This window comes from Rhopalosiphum padi, chromosome 2 (genome assembly GCF_020882245.1).
Source record: "Rhopalosiphum padi isolate XX-2018 chromosome 2, ASM2088224v1, whole genome shotgun sequence".
NCBI lineage: Eukaryota > Metazoa > Arthropoda > Insecta > Hemiptera > Aphididae > Rhopalosiphum > Rhopalosiphum padi.
Genome location: NC_083598.1, coordinates 91,276,070 through 91,292,483, shown reverse-complemented (window position 1 = coordinate 91,292,483; position 16,414 = coordinate 91,276,070). Strand labels below are relative to the sequence as shown.

Here is a 16,414-nt window from a genome sequence, read left to right as displayed (position 1 = left end):
TACTAGTATTAGTTCCAGGGAATCGCTGATTAACCTTATAAAAATATAACTAAATGTGTTTTTGTGCGACAGATTTTTTATTTGAAAATAATTTTTTTTTTTAAGTTGTTTATTTTAAAAATAGTATTGTCACAAAACAACCACTACATAAACTGATTACTGAGTAGGTACCTATTAAGAAAAAATTATGCCACACCTGTATCAAAGTTCTGCGCACACCTATGATCTGTACGATATATAATTATAAGTAAGGTGAAATTAGTATACATGTCAGTAATGACTTAACATATACTGTATAGTTGTTGATTAATCAAAATTAAGTAAGATAATTCAATAAAAAAACTTGTGTATAAATTATTATTTAGTTTTAGTATATTGTATTTTCTATGCAGTGTCGTTAGTCTTTACCTAATCATTAATTATAGTCATGGAATTTGATCATCGAATCGTTTTTATAATAGTACATACAAAGTTATAAATAGTATTTTTTAGTCTCTTTTGACCAACTTCCATATTGACATACCTTTCGTATATGGATATTTTAATCAATTTGTCAAATATTTTGAACTCTGAACAACAATTAACTCCACATAATTTAAAATGGTATGTATTTTTGACAATTTATAGGCATATAAAATATTATTATATACCATTATTATAGTTATGTTGCAAGTTTCAGATGTAATTGTTCTATATCTTTAACTATAAAATAGGTATAACTATTAATTTAATTATTTATTAAGTAAATTTGAGTAGTTTTTATTCACTTATAAAGTAAAATTGTCTAACTATAATTGATAATGTTTTTGGTAACTAGTTTAATTTAACAATATTTTAAATTACAAAAATCAGCAATAGGAAATGGGAAATAATAAGGTAATAAATAAAATAATATTTATTTAATGTCTTAAAATAAAATTAATATTTCATTTGAACGTTTTATTGATTTTAAAATAAAAAATAAAAAATTTAATTTTAAGTGTGATGAATTAAAATATGATTAACAATACCCATATATTCTTACTTTACTCAATAATATTTTTAAAGTAATTTTAATCCATTATCTATTTATAAAGACATACTGTGTTACTAATGAATAATGGTAATATAGATTATCATGAGTAACATAAATAAATGATAAAATATATTTAATACAGTCTGACTCAGCTTGGAGTCGTTTATTGTATGGAATGAATTATCATAGAATTTTAAATTAACATATCGTTAGTCATGGACTCTTGACAATAACTTGACCACTTTTTAAAAATTATTTCATAACAAAAATACAATTTGATTAAATGAAACAAATAACAATAATAATAATTAAATCTAAATCTGAATGATTTATCTAATACTGTAATACTATACTATAATTGAATACAAAGATCTTGAAATAGTATTAATAAATTCAGTTTGTAAATCATCATCGTTATTTAATTATAATTAATACTTAATACAAATTACAAATGCAACATATAATTTACACCACAACTTAATAAAATAATATTAAAATATAATATGTAAAAAACTAAAAAAATATAAATATTTTAAATGGCAATAACAATTTAATGGAATTTTAATGATAACGGTTTAATTGGTATTCTTAATACTTCTATCATATAATTTTTTAATCTTTTTATTTAAAAAATTAAGATAATATTATCAAATTATTAATTTCACTTAAATCAATAACCTCGATTAACTAACAACAAAAATAATACTTATATGTATGTTAAATTAATTATTCAACAATAATAAACATATTAATTTAGTTTAAAACTAATAATAATTCATTTAATCAGATAAATAAATTATTTAAGATTTCATAATATTTAATTGCCTATTATATATCATATATGATAAATTAATAACCCAACTTAACCAATATTACACAAATGAATGGAAAAAAATATATAAATAAATCACAAAATAATCTAAAACTGTTTAAAAAAAAGGACACCATACCAATATATGAGATCTCGATCTTAGTATCTTACAGACATACATCATTAACATTTTTCATTCACAAAATTCATTTTAATTTGTAGTTTTTAAAATCATATTGAATTAACCTATCAATGCAGTAGAAATAGTAAGAGTTATGATCACGTGTGCGTGCATACGGCAAGCAACACATGTTACTGTGTAGTTACACAAAATATGAATACTTTAAACAACTCTTTGATTTAAAATTGATGTTTGGAAGTTTTAAGAAGTTTTTTCATTAAATGACTTATCAACACATAGAGCACTTGCATTGAAAAAAAAAAAATCACACAAATCAATTCAGTAAAACTTCAGATATAGCTGCTCAGAGAAATTATCTCATATAATTATAATAAATTAAGATTGTGAATGTAAAATTGTTTATGATATATATTTGTAAGACAAACAACATAAGCGACTATGGAATCTTCTTAAATACTTAATGATTATACTGTTAGAAAATCGGACATTCCACATTCTTAACTTAATGTTTAAATTTGAAAGATTGGTGGAATAATAAATGTTATTAAACAGTTCAAATAATTTGGGAAAATTAAAATTAAATTAAAAACATTTATCAAAAAATAGTTTAAAATTTTAATATACTGAGAGTCTCTTTCAAAAATGCACCTTTCTGTTTATATAAATGGCATGTATTTACATGGTAGACTATGGGGGTTTATTCATTCCATTTAAGTTTTTATCTTTGCTTATTTTAACATGTAAAAGTTTTATGAAGAATAGTTGTCATATACTATTATTTATATGTTTCTCCTTTTAAGTTTTATCCTTGATTATTGAGTTATTTATTTTTTCTCAAAAATACAATTATACTCTTTTAATTAGTAATAATAAATATCATATAGATAAATATAAAACAAAATTAAATTTATAATGATAAAAATGTCAAAAAATATTATTTTTTTTGTTATTCTTTGCTTAAAGTTTTTATTAAATTAATAAAAACATGTATACATAGAATCGTTATGATAAAATTAACAAATAGGAGTTAATTTTAGTATTTGATTATGTAATACTAGTTAATTATGTTGTCTAAGGACACGATTTGGAAGGGGAGGCTTGAGTGAGCTTATCATCCCTAATTTTCAAAATAAAATAACATTATTTTAAATATATACTATTATATATATAATATTTTATAGAGACTATTGGGTTAGAAAATTAGAATTTTTTTCACTATTTAGTATTTATTTAAATATTCTCTACATTATAAGTCGTCATCATTAAGTACTATTTTTATTCTAGAAGTTAATGGAAATACTGATGATGAACATAGACTTGAACCACTATAATCATCAGTATTTAAAGAAAATACCATGGCTCCTCCTAAACCTAAACTAGCAGCAAATTCTGCTTTGTATGCTAAACTATTTTCATTATCATAAGATATCCAATCATTTTTATGATACGAATATGGAGTACGGGTATCATGATCAAAAATCGTCATGGCGTTTTGATGAGATTTAAACTCGCACGTTTCTGAAAATGTTATAAAACCATCCTTGCCAATACCAGGACCAGAAGTTGGCGAATTAAAACCATTATTGGCATCATTTATTAATCTAAAAGAAAATAATTATATTTTAATGATTACGGATTATTGAGGTGTATAAACTTACTTAAAAGAATGTCCATAAGTAGGCATGCCAAGCAAAATCTTTTCTTTAGGCATACCTTTTGAGATCCAATATTGTATAGAAGAATTAATATTTAATTCCTGGAAGTATCCAGTGTCATTTCGCGAAGAAAACAAAGGTGAATTTGGTCCAGTTAATGGAAAATACCATTGGTATGAATGATAATCATAAGCCATAACATTTATAAAGTCAACAAAACTTCAAAAAACATATATTATTAGTTTGAATATTTAATGATAGTAGTGTAATAGACATTATTTACCTTGCTAAAGAATAAATTTCATAAGAATTATCAATTATATTTAATGGAGCAGCAACAGCAGCAGTTAAAAGAGAGTCTGGTAGACGATAACGTAAAGTTTCTAATAACTTAGCAAATCCATATTTTTCTTGTAAATTTAACAAAGGCCATGATGGAAATTCCCAATCTATATCAATACCATCTAGGTAAAAATCATTGACAACTGATACCACATTATTGACAAATCTAAAAAAAAATATTTAAATGTAATAATTATTAAACTGTTAACTGTATTATTGAATTATTTTAATAACTAATGAACTTTTTTTTTCTTATTAAATCTTGATTACCTAATTGAAATAAAATACCATAGTAATTATAAACTTTAACTTTAATTATATTTATTTAAAAGGGAAACAATATTTTTATAAAATACATACTTGTCCAAGTTATCTTTATTTGCAACAACACCAGGAAAACCTTCATTTGAGTGTGAACCATTTGAGAAATGTACTATAGATAGTAATACTTTTAACTTTGGGTTTTTTTCACGTAATTTCACTACTTGTCTTAAAATCTGAAGTTATAAAATTTAATTATGACTTTATTATAAGCAGGCTTGTGTTATATTCATTAAGTACAATAAAAATATTAACTATATATGGGTTTTAAATCATCTCCCAATAAGGGTCTACATAATAATATAATATTAGGATGCATCACAATTTATTGAACAAGAAATATTGCTTATAAGCTATAAAGAATGTAGTCACTAGTCAGTAGTGTAAGCAATATTATGTTAAAATATAAATTTGTAGGTATTGGAAAAAACGTTTATTTAAAAAATTGTTGACTAAATCAAACTACTGTTAGTTGATAGTCATAAATCATAATAGTATTTAATGATATAGATTATAGAACATCTTACCTGCATATCGAATGAGCTCTTGAAGTAAACACTGTTTTTTTGAACTTGTGCAAATGCTACAATTAAATGGGTACATAATGTAGCGTTAATTTGAGCTGGATGAAGAGTGTTATTTGTATTATCAATTGGTATAGAATAATAACAGGCCAAATGATATGTCTTTTCAACTCGTTTGTTGAGATTAATTTTGTCCTTAGCTGTCCAGTATGTTTTATAGTTTGATTTTGCAGCAATAGCAAACGTATGAGCACGATAAGCAGTCATATATGAATCTGAAATGTATTCAATAAATTTACCATGAAAAAAATAAATAGAAAATTAGAATACTAACACCAAAATTTAATTTTGATATTCTGTTTAATAAATATTAAGAACTTGATTAATGAGATAAAATAATTTCCTACAGATACAATTTCTGATTATAAAACATTTTTATAATTGATAATAAAACTTACTTGTATATTTCTGCGGACCGAAAAGAACAAAATCCATAGGTGTATTTTGTTCATTAGAGTCTTCAAATTTCATCCAGGATACATAGAACATCAGAACTACTACAAACACAACGAGTACAGCTAACCCAATTAATACCATAGAATGTATGATTGGCTGAACATATTTCCTAAAAAATTTAAGATAATTAATATATTGTAAATACTGTAGCATTTTATTGATAAAAAACATTACTTTTTTCCATTTAGCAATTCATACTGCGGTTCTGAATGTCCAAGAGCCATTTTTTCAGACAAAAACTAAAAAGGAATTAGAAACGTCACCTTCTAATCGTTCACTGAAATAACGATGAGACAAATAGATTGGTAATTGTTTATTTATTGTCAGACAAAGTAAAACAAAACATAAGGCATATTTGGACGAATAAAATACATTATTATTATTCTAAGGCGGAGACTTCCTCATTCACCACTCCAACCAATTGAAAGTTATTGGTATTAATTACAGATTATGATATTTGCATTATTTGTAAGGAATTCAATCATGATATCACTATGAGTGTGAACTAAGTGGACTGACGACCGACGAATTAAAAATACGACATTTAACCTTCTGGCTTAGTGGCTTCCAAAAACTCCAACTTCCAAGTTTTTTGATAAATGTTTATAGTATCTATTAAGTATTTACTATTTACCAACTTTTTAATAATTGATAATAAGTCTATGATTTTACCCACAGATTCATGAAAATATAAAATAACTGTGAGGTTACCACAACCACTCGATTTGATCAATGCATACCTATACTTTATACTACGACCACGATGCTCATGGGAAAAGGTAGTAAACATTAGATAATTGTATATTATCACGTATTATGATTTATGATCCAAGCAAGTTATGGTCAACAAGACATGCACTAAAATAATAGGTATATTACGTATGTCGTATATAAATATTAAATATAATATATAATTTATGGTATTGGGAATAATATATAATATATATTAATATTATTATTTCTTATTATTAGTCCGTCGATTCCGTCGTTAAGATTCTTATATTAACTATTAAGAGCACCACGATCACGATTTAAGATAAACTGATAGGATGCTGCGCATATTGATAGTATAATCACAAAATAAATGATAAGTATGGTTTTAAGTCAAAAACTGATAACCGCAATAGATTTGATTGAAACGGTTTACCCGTCGGCGGCTACCAGCCACCGATATTCGACACTGGAATACTGGATACATTGCGGTCTAAGTCTACGTTTCTACGTCAATTGCATGATTTAATACTGTCGGTAATAGTGCATACATACATAAAATTAAATAACAAATTATTATTATATTATGTTATCTATATCATGGTTAAACATATCATAAATAATATTTAAAATCTTAGAAAATAGAACAATTTTATTGTAGTTTGAAGTGCTTTTTGGCTTCATCAATATGACTACCATGTACGGAAACGGTATGAAACAATTGGAAGAGCGGCATGTGCCCACTAAAGTCCTGAAAATGGAATGGTCAAATAAAATGGATCTATTGGCCATAGCCAAGGAACACGGTAAACCACAATGCATAATAATAATTTGATGAATGTATTATTTATTTTTACTCTATTGATAAGCTGTTTATGTATTTTATAGGTGAGGTGTCTTTACATCGTCTCACTTGGCAACGAGTTTGGTCCTTAGCTGCCCCAAAAGATAAGACATTGGTGACTGCATTGGCTTGGAGACCCGATGGAAAACAGCTGGCAATAGCATATGATTCACGTGAGTTGTATTTAAATATTACATTTTTTATACTACAATTGCATGAAATAAATTTGTTTATGTGTGTGTGTTTTTTTTAGTTGATTTATTATTAGTGGATGTGGAAAATAAAGACATCGCTTTCAGCAAAACTACAGAAAGTAAAGTCACTTCTTTGGTGTGGGTGCAGCAAGAAAAACCCCAGAAGAAAGACACCATAGATTCTGTACTGATTAAGGTTATTATAATATATGGTTGTTTACCAATATCAAGGTTTGAAAAATTTTGCATTTATGAATAAACGTTTATTACTTAATATTTATACATATAATTTATAACAAAATATTTTATACATATGATAAAATACTATATGTCTTCATCTCCATATTTATTTAAATTATGAGGGTACATATTATAATCGATAAGTCTAATTTTATTGATATTACATATTATACAGTATAGGTATAAAGACATTAAGTATTAAAAGTGTACATAATTTTACTGAGCTAAATATTCATATTAATGAAGTTCTCTCTAAAATAGAAATACGTCTAATGGTCATTTCAATAATTAATTTTTTTAAATATACAAAAAAAAAAAATTAAATCAATATTTTAATTTTAAGTAAATATCTCTTGATATGTAAAATACAATTTTATATTTTGAATACAGACTATGAAATTAATTTATTTTGTTTAATTTTCAAGTATGTATTTTGACAATAAATAAATAAATGCATAATGTCTGACCTATTGTCTAATTGTGTTTATTCTCATGTAAATATTAATTTTTATATTTAATTTTATTTAGATGAATGGTCTCGATTATCTCCCAAAACTCCAAAGCTTGGTTCTTCGTGATACACCTGAAGAGGAGAACAAGATACCTAAAGTCCAAGACACATTAAATTTATTGTTAGTCGGCATGAGCAATTGTGAAGTACAAATATTAGCACTGGGTATATTTTTGTGCGGATCTATTAAATTGGCTGAGGTATTTAAAAAAGAATGTACCGTGCTAAATATACACATGCCAGTAGATTTTAGTTATCTATATGTGGCTATTCAATATTACTACGGTACTATAGAAATAGTGACGATTAAATTACAAGATTGTGACACATGCTGGGACGACGTTTATGATTTGGCATTCAAACACGATCAGTTGTTGTCGTCATTAGATTATTTAGACCAAACAATGAAAAACATACTGGAAACGTGGGAACATGTATCGTTAATGGAAATGGAACTGAAACTGAGCTCTTATTGCCCAGAAGACCCGGAAATGGTGTCAACTGATCTATTGGAACTGTTGATCTATGGAATATTAACAGAACGCATGGACCAGTTCTTGAAAAGAGATTTGACTGACAAGGGCATTAAGAAAATTGGTCTATCGATCGAGTCGAGCCACACCAACGTTCAGAAACTGGTGGTGAATCAGCTGTCGGAGGTGACCAATCAGATTCTGTTCCAGCTGGTGGAGATATCAGGAATGTCGCTGAAAAAGTACGAATGCCTTGGACTGACAGAGCACAGCGTAAAGAAAGCTTTACGGTCGGTGAACGGGTTCCTGATGAAGTGTAACGAGGTACAGATCGTCATCGAAGAGTCGCTGACTCGGTACAAGTTGTTCTTCAAGTGGCTGTACGGCATGATGATCAAGCTTAACGACGATAACTCGGCTAGCGACCCGTCGTTGTCGGACACGTCGCAACACGAGCTCAACATGCTGGCCGAGTACATAAACGGGCTGGGAGAGACCGGGGCGAAGGCCAAAGACTACAAGCTGGACCGGGTAGGCCAGTATTTCCTGGACGGCGACCTGGAGTTCCCGTACGACGCTCGCAGCCAGTGGTGGTCACTACTCCAGGACAACCCGTGCATGGAAGAGAACGAGTTGATCTTGGCGGCGCCCCGGGGCCATTCGCTGACTCGGCAGTTCGCCGTGCTCAAGGCCGACCTGATGGACATATTCGCGCAGCGCAAGACGTTCTTCGACAAGACGTTCGTGATGTACGACAACGTGCCGTTAGAAGGGCCGTCGGGGCTGTCGCACGGCCGCACCCGTGTCAGCATGGTGGACCTGCCCAATCACAAGCTGCTAGTGTGCTGCGTTCGAGAACTCGGTGCTCACGACTTCGGGTTCTACGAACTGATGGCGTACGGCGACACGCAAGAGGTGACGCATCGTAGCACCACCGTGTTCTACTCGTGCGACGGCGTCAAGCAGAACGTGCACGACGTGCAGTTCTACTCGCCCGACTACGTGTCCGTGCTGACGGAAACGCTCGACCGGGCGACCAACCGTTTCTCGCTGTTCATACAGCTGTCCACCAGCAGTGTGCGCAGTCACTGTTCGACGGACGGACTGACCACGTGTAGGATAGGTCAGCCGAGTGCCGACAGTGACAGCGGCGGAAGCTGTCACACGCTGAGCGATTACACGTGCCGAGTGGTGGAGAACATGGCGGCCTCGAGTTTCGCGGTCAGCGGCACCCGGAAAGTGGCCGTGTTGTTGTCGCACAGCCGGCACAAGGTCCGGCTGTTCGAGATGGAGGTGGACGACGAAGAGGACGAGGACGAGGACAGTGCAATGGACATCACGCGGGACTCCAACATGACGGACGAGACTATGTGACCCCCAACCCTCCGTTAATCAATTAAACACCCATCCGCCCACGCTCATTTCCCACGATGCTCTAGACGCTTAAGCGTCATCGCGTTGTCATTACTCGTTACGAGCACGTGAGGTCGTATAATAATAATTATTATATCCGATGATGATGTTTGGTCGCCACCAGAGTATGACACACTATTGTATATTGTGATGTATAATGTGTATACCTACCTACCTACTTGTAATATATTATTATGTTTGGCGATATGTGCATTGTGCACGCCGGAATAACGCGTATAATATAATATTGTATTTTGTATATTTTCATATCGCGAGATATATATATATATTATAGTCTTACGATCGTCCTCATAAGGTTGTGATACACTCAAACTAAGTTACTAAGTATATAATATTTTTGTATAATTTTTTGTTCATATATTTTTTATACAATTAGATTATTCGTATTTTTTTTATATATATTATATATACATTCACTATATAAAAACGGAGAAAAATGAAGAAAAATTAATCGGAACAGTCGTTCTCCGACAAGGAACTACATTTTTCGTACCGACGAACTGTGTTATTGCATCCGCTATTACGCCTTCGTCTCTCCGTTATTTTTTACTTGGGCCGCTTCCTTTTCCAGCGTCGGGTTGTCTATGCCGTGTTGAAACATGTTTTCTTTCATTATGTTGGTTTTTCTGTACATCTGCCTGTCCATCGACACATCTTCGTCCGAATAATCTTCTGCAATGACACGTTATACGTAAGTTAAATTAAGTTTATCATTGTCGGACCAGTCGGTAAAAAAATATTATGTATAACGAGTGAATAAGTTTATTACCTCTGAAGTGTAACGTTCTGTTACTATTTTTGTATGCCGTTAGGTAAAACAGATACAACAATAGTAACAGCAACACCAACACGCTCAATACAGCCGCCACTCGTATGCTGTTGACCTGCAGATATATAATTCGTTATAATAACCAATAATGACTATGTGTTTTTATTCTAAAAGCTCATAGGTTTGAAATTTATATAAAACTGTAATAGTAAAAAAAGACTTAAAAACGAAATATAAGTACAGTACTACAGTTAACTAAATATTAATTTGTATCAGAATATTAAATATTTTAGATACCTAAACCTAACTATTTTATAGTGTACACGTTTTTGCAAAATGGCAATTCGTATTTCATGTGAAGTCTACTCTTTTTTTGCTTGTGTTTGGTTAACGTAATAATGGTAGTCAAATTTCTAAAGTGACCAGTATTGTAATATCATCTTTATTATTTGAAGTGTTTTAACATAACATTAAAGTATCTATAATTTACAGGTCATATAATATAATATTGTAATAGTATATATTATGTCAAAACAAAATTAAATTACAGAATAGACGCACTATAATAATATGCGTACACAAACATATTAATTTGAATAAGCTATTTTGAAAACAGTGAAACTGCGATCTACAAAACTACAAGACCAAACGATAAGTAACTATACCTAATTAATTTGTTTGTGTTACTATCATCAATGGCATCTTAATTCTTTCATCGCTACTTAATTCTCATTAAGTACCTATATACTGCAAAACATTACACTTACAGACTTTCTGATAGTACTGTAGTAGTACTACACTACACACATTTATTGTGCACAACACAAATCAATGCACGGTGTAATTTAAAATACATTATATATATTATTATTGGCGCAATAGATAGCGGGAATTTTTTTGGGAGATCAAAGTCCTATCGCTCATAATACCTTCTAAAAATTATGTAATGATTAATACTGATGAGTACTATATTTTAAATATATACTTCCCCACCAAGCCATCCCCCCTTATTTACGTCGATATTTAATATCTTGTGCTGTAGAGTTCAGGTGTATGGTACTTACGCGTTACGTATATATTAACTATCAAAAATATAATATACTATGGAAGTATTATAGTTGTGTATTTTTTTTTATTGTTTACGTTTTTTGTTAACTTCAACGAAATTTTAATATTATAATCGTTCGTACTATATCGCACATAATGCAATATAGTAACAATAAAATACGTTACCATTGATCAATTATCACAATTCATAACATAATAATTAATAATAATTAGTATAACATATAATATATGATTTTTTAATGTAATACCTATACAGGGGTGGATTTAGGTATGTGGTGGCGGCTGGGTGGAATGCATTATGGCCTATGGGGACCCTATTTATTATAAACAAGGAAATTTATTTTTTTAATTATTAAATGACATTTATTATAATATTTAGTAGTAGTAACAATTAACTACTTTTTTAATGATAAATAATTATGAAAACAATCAAATCGAATATAACTAGTATAAGTAATATCATCATAATATTTTTTCTGTATCTTAATTTAAATATCATAAAATTGTGGGGGGCCTTGGGATGCAGCCCACTCAGCACTCCCCTAAATCCGGCCCTGTACCTATATAATAGTTTCATCTTTATTAGACGTCAGCTGTTAATGATAAAACACACTTTCTGGCAGATAAATAAAATGTTAGTGTTAAGAATACAATATTTATAGTACACGATACTGTCAGCGTTATTAAGATAATAATTTTAATGCATTTATAAATTATAATATAATATCATTGTTTGAGTAATTACCGTGTAGTCGTTTTCCCAGAGGTCTTTCCATTCCTTTTTTATTTCCAGTTGTACCGACCTCGCCGACAGCGATATGTTTTTTAGATTTTTACAGACGCACGTGTAGATCCCGCTTTCTCGAGCTGTTACTTGCTAAAAGTAACACAACCGTTAGTCTGTTATAAATAAATTAACGTATTGACTATTTATTGATATAATAAATCAATAAATGTAAATGCATGGGTATTTTTACTTATCGGGAAAGATATATCTCAACGGGTAGGTCGTATATCGGTTTAGAACGTGCTCGATAAATTATATTATTACCTATTTAAAATAAATGGCATATCTACTATTATATCAATAAAGCGGGGAATTAAATTACATTTTTAATTCAATTTTGAACACAAAGGGTATAACCTCTCTCCGTATATTACGTTAACAGACTTCTTGATTTTTTTTTATTTGTACCTTGCAATCATTTGTATTGTTATACATACCTAGTTACAGTTATTATATAAATACATAAAAAATCCAAGGCCCGCTCTGGGTGTAATCCATCAATTAACCTCTCTTTAAAATAGTAAAATACATCATAAAATAGGCTATATTATAGAATATAGATGCGTGCTGCAGTACTATTAGAGTAATTTCGTTAATTGTAATTAAATAAAAAAAACTATTCCTTTTATAACAATTAATAAGTAGGTATTGTTATTCTCGCTGTAACTATAATATTATATAGACAATTTTAATCACACCTAACTCGTCAGTCGTCAAAATATACGTTGGCTAAGGAAAATTTCGAATAAATAATCAAATATTTTGGTAGGTATAAGTCTAGATTTGCATCTAAAATGTATTTAATTTTTTAGAAATTTAAAAACACTTGGTATATTAAATGATTCAGTCAGTATATATATTTATAAGATTATGCCAAGAAGCATCTTTAAAGTTTTTAGGAATTCTTTAACATATAAAATAATATTTAAATATTTTTCAATCTACCGACAATTAATAAAAACACGAATGTTTTATGTATTTAAAATAGATATTAGATACCAATAATGAACTGATAGTCGGTAGATATGCGTTAGATTTTTACGTTTACTAAATTTCGTATTAAGATATTAAATTAATTTTTATCGAGTGGTTTTTAAATTATCTACCTAAAATGAATAAAAATGAAAAATATGCATTATTAAGAAACTACCGGTATTAACCAGGACCTTTATTAATTTATTATATAGTTTTAAGGATTGGAACAGGAACCGATAATATAATAAAGGTTTCAGTATTAACTACAACGTTCCATTTTGGTATACGATTATCTTTTTACATTTAAATTATAGATATCGTACAAATTATATAATACATAATAAGTTTAGGAGTACAATGTGCGATTATATTATTTAGAAAGTAAATATGGAACTTGTGCAGATAAAAAAGTTAGATTTATAAAAAATAATTTCATTGCGAATTTTTGTATAATCTAATTAAAAATAAATTGAGTTTCAGTCATTGGTAATATTTTAATGAGGGAAGAGATACGAGTATACGACCTCTCATACTTTGTATCTTTCTGAAGTGGATACGATCGAAAATTTTTGAATATGATGATAACATTGATAATTAAATGCGTATTTCATTTCCGTATATACATACGTGTCTACATATCTACCTGATATTATAATATATTATACTACGAAAGATACGTAAAAGCGAACAAGTCGAAACCACATAGTTAACATGAAACGAAAAAACGTTTCATTTCTGTATTGACAGTTATGGACTTTTAATTTTTTTTTATAGATAATTGAAAATATGCAAACTAAAATCTAAATGGATGTAAGGACAACTTTTCAAATCACACACATTAAAAGTTTTGATTATGTGTTATTTAAATTAATAATAACCGAAAAATGCTTAAATTGATTTTTTTTCCATTTTCTTCGTGAGTAGGTATTAACTGTCCGCATCACCGATATAGCCATGTGTACTATAATATAAAATTAACACGATAAATAATAAATATAATAGCACTACGGACCTTTATGTAAAGCGTGCCGGTGAGCACTTCGTATTTGAACTTGTCGCTGTTGGGCGCGGTGCCGGGCCCGATGATCTGGTCAGGTTTCATCCACCAGAACTGAAACCTGTGTTGTTCGTCGTTGCTGGGACACTGGAGCACGGCTGTCTGACCCGGGGACACTTCGATGATGGTGTGCTGGAACGGTAGCGAATCCTTCTGGTTTGCAACGCTGCCGCTGTGGTCCGGAACTCCGGCCCCGACAGACGCTGGCCTGCCGGCGCAACGGCCGACGATCAACGCGGCGACCGCGAAAAACGTGCGCAGACACGCCACGGCTTTGGACGCTAGCATTGCGCTATCGCTGCCGATCTGTCTGTAAGTAAGTATAGGTAGGTAGATTATAAGGTACCTTATATATACCACCGATCGCTTATCGCGGTCGGGCTTAGAGCAGTTAGAGCGGCGATGGCGGCGCGGACCTGCGGAAAAACGCGGTTAATATGATGCGTAGGTAAATCATGTAATATAATAATATATTATACACTGAGGTCGTATATACCTATATGAACACAAATGTAGTACAGACAGTACAGTAAAACCTCAATAAGACGGTACTTGGGACCATGCAATTTTTCCATGTTAACGGGGTTTCCGTTATGACGGGGCTCAAAAAAAATGAAATTTAAAAAAAGCATCAAAGAAATTTTCCAGAAGGGTTTCTGTTTCATCGAAGTTCCGTCTTATCGAGGTTTTACTGTATATAACGATAAATACCTAAATATTATTAATATAATATGTGTAGTGCAGCGTAGGTGTTTTGTGGGCGAACCGCGAAATTCTACGATCTATGATTTACGTAGCTATCGTCGGTACACTGTACGATAATCTTTAGATTTTCGTCACGTCGCGGGCTGTCACGGTTTTCCTGCGACTTCCTATACTATGTCGTACGCACGGTCCACGCGAAATTCGAACCGCGGTCGTAGTAGTACGCGCGCGCCACTGAAACCGAAACGCTACTGCAGCTCCTTGCAGGTCCGAGAGAGTCAGAGTGGCAACACAGACGCCGCTGCATCGGCGTCACAATAATAGCCAATAGGCGTGTGCGACGCGCGACGGCTACGTTCGAAAATAACTCGTAATTTTTTTTTTATTTTTTTTGTTCTATACGCGCGCACAGCAGTAGCTGAATAGTTGTAGTAGCGAAGCACAACAAAATTATTATTATTATTATTATTATTATGTACGATGACGGGTATAGCGGCGACGTGTATGTGTGAGAGGTATAGGATACGCTTATAGACTTTGGTTGACACCCGGCCAATTACGACGTTTTGTTTTGACACTACACGGCGGCGACGATGGAAAACGAATCCGAAAAAACTTATCGCCGGGCGGTCTTGCATATAATATTATTATTTATTATTATCTACGGGCGCTGTATCTGCTACAGTCGTCGCGAACAGAGACGTATTGTAGGACGTGATGTCGTATTATGTCTGTGATGACTTTACCTGCCCGCCTGCAACGGCAGTATAATATAATGTGGTATGTACCTACTGCAACCGAATTGGACGGTAATGTCTATCATTACTGGTTCATTAGCTATTTGGGATAACGCAACCTTGTGTCGTTATGATCATTGAAATCGAAAATCAATTTAAAAAGTGTATACATAATAATATTATAGGCACTATGTATAATATTATAATATATACACGACGATAGGTATGTCGAAGGGAAAGAGATTTTTTCGTTTTTCTTATTTAAATCGATATTTTTTTTATTACTTTGTTTTCTTGTTTTTGCCGTGTTTCAAAATCTAAACGAGGAATTATTATTATAATGATATGATGTTTTATTACTATCGTTTATTTCGTCGACGGTATCTCGCGCGTTGCCCTTGTGTCGCGCACTAATGCAATTTTATTCGTCTTTATTCGACACGTCTTATGCCTAAAAAATAGACCGGGTCAAAGTCGTGTTGGTACTAACATACATTATTATTTTCATCAGTTAGACAGTGATATTTTTATCGATATGTTATTTGTTATAAACATTAACACGGAAAACAACCACAACTCACCA

General features: G+C 31.0%; 2 protein-coding genes across 4 annotated transcripts; one reads left to right on the top strand and one right to left on the bottom strand.

The window, feature by feature from the left end:
- Positions 1-1,145: 1,145 nt before the first annotated feature.
- LOC132919142 (uncharacterized) lies at positions 1,146-15,551 on the bottom strand. The gene is made up of 16 exons (XM_060980487.1): positions 15,101-15,551; positions 14,345-14,805; positions 12,316-12,447; positions 10,503-10,617; positions 10,256-10,405; positions 9,479-9,665; positions 8,589-8,785; positions 8,449-8,533; positions 6,951-7,032; positions 5,501-5,565; positions 5,269-5,435; positions 4,814-5,085; positions 4,326-4,462; positions 3,907-4,131; positions 3,627-3,842; positions 1,146-3,569 (listed from the first exon to the last, which is right to left on the bottom strand). The coding sequence occupies exons 2-16, from the start codon at positions 14,675-14,677 to the stop codon at positions 3,215-3,217; spliced, it is 2,718 nt and encodes a 905-aa protein (XP_060836470.1). The 5' UTR covers positions 14,678-14,805; positions 15,101-15,551; the 3' UTR covers positions 1,146-3,214.
- Positions 6,334-10,108, top strand: LOC132923406 (anaphase-promoting complex subunit 4). Of its 3 annotated transcripts, none has more exons than XM_060987388.1 (5): positions 6,348-6,574; positions 6,699-6,843; positions 6,926-7,054; positions 7,135-7,271; positions 7,844-10,108. In XM_060987388.1, exons 2-5 carry the CDS (start codon positions 6,726-6,728, stop codon positions 9,671-9,673), a joined length of 2,214 nt encoding a protein of 737 aa, XP_060843371.1. In that variant the 5' UTR covers positions 6,348-6,574; positions 6,699-6,725; the 3' UTR covers positions 9,674-10,108. The 3 variants fall into 3 exon arrangements, with proteins under 3 accessions (XP_060843369.1, XP_060843371.1, XP_060843370.1); XM_060987387.1 differs by having other exon boundaries at positions 6,676-6,843; XM_060987386.1 differs by having other exon boundaries at positions 6,334-6,843.
- Positions 15,552-16,414: the final 863 nt, after the last annotated feature.

Coding starts and splice junctions, on each gene's coding strand:
- LOC132923406 (XM_060987386.1), top strand. CDS start 6,726: ATGACTACCATGTACGGAAACGGTATGAAACAATTGGAAGAGCGGCAT. Junction 6,844..6,925: donor GGCCATAGCCAAGGAACACG/GTAAACCACAAT, acceptor TGTATTTTATAG/GTGAGGTGTCTTTACATCGT. Junction 7,055..7,134: donor GGCAATAGCATATGATTCAC/GTGAGTTGTATT, acceptor TGTTTTTTTTAG/TTGATTTATTATTAGTGGAT.
- LOC132919142 (XM_060980487.1), bottom strand. CDS start 14,677: ATGCTAGCGTCCAAAGCCGTGGCGTGTCTGCGCACGTTTTTCGCGGTC. Junction 12,448..14,344: donor CCGGCACGCTTTACATAAAG/GTCCGTAGTGCT, acceptor TGTTACTTTTAG/CAAGTAACAGCTCGAGAAAG. Junction 4,132..4,325: donor AATAAAGATAACTTGGACAA/GTATGTATTTTA, acceptor ATTTTTTTTTAG/ATTTGTCAATAATGTGGTAT.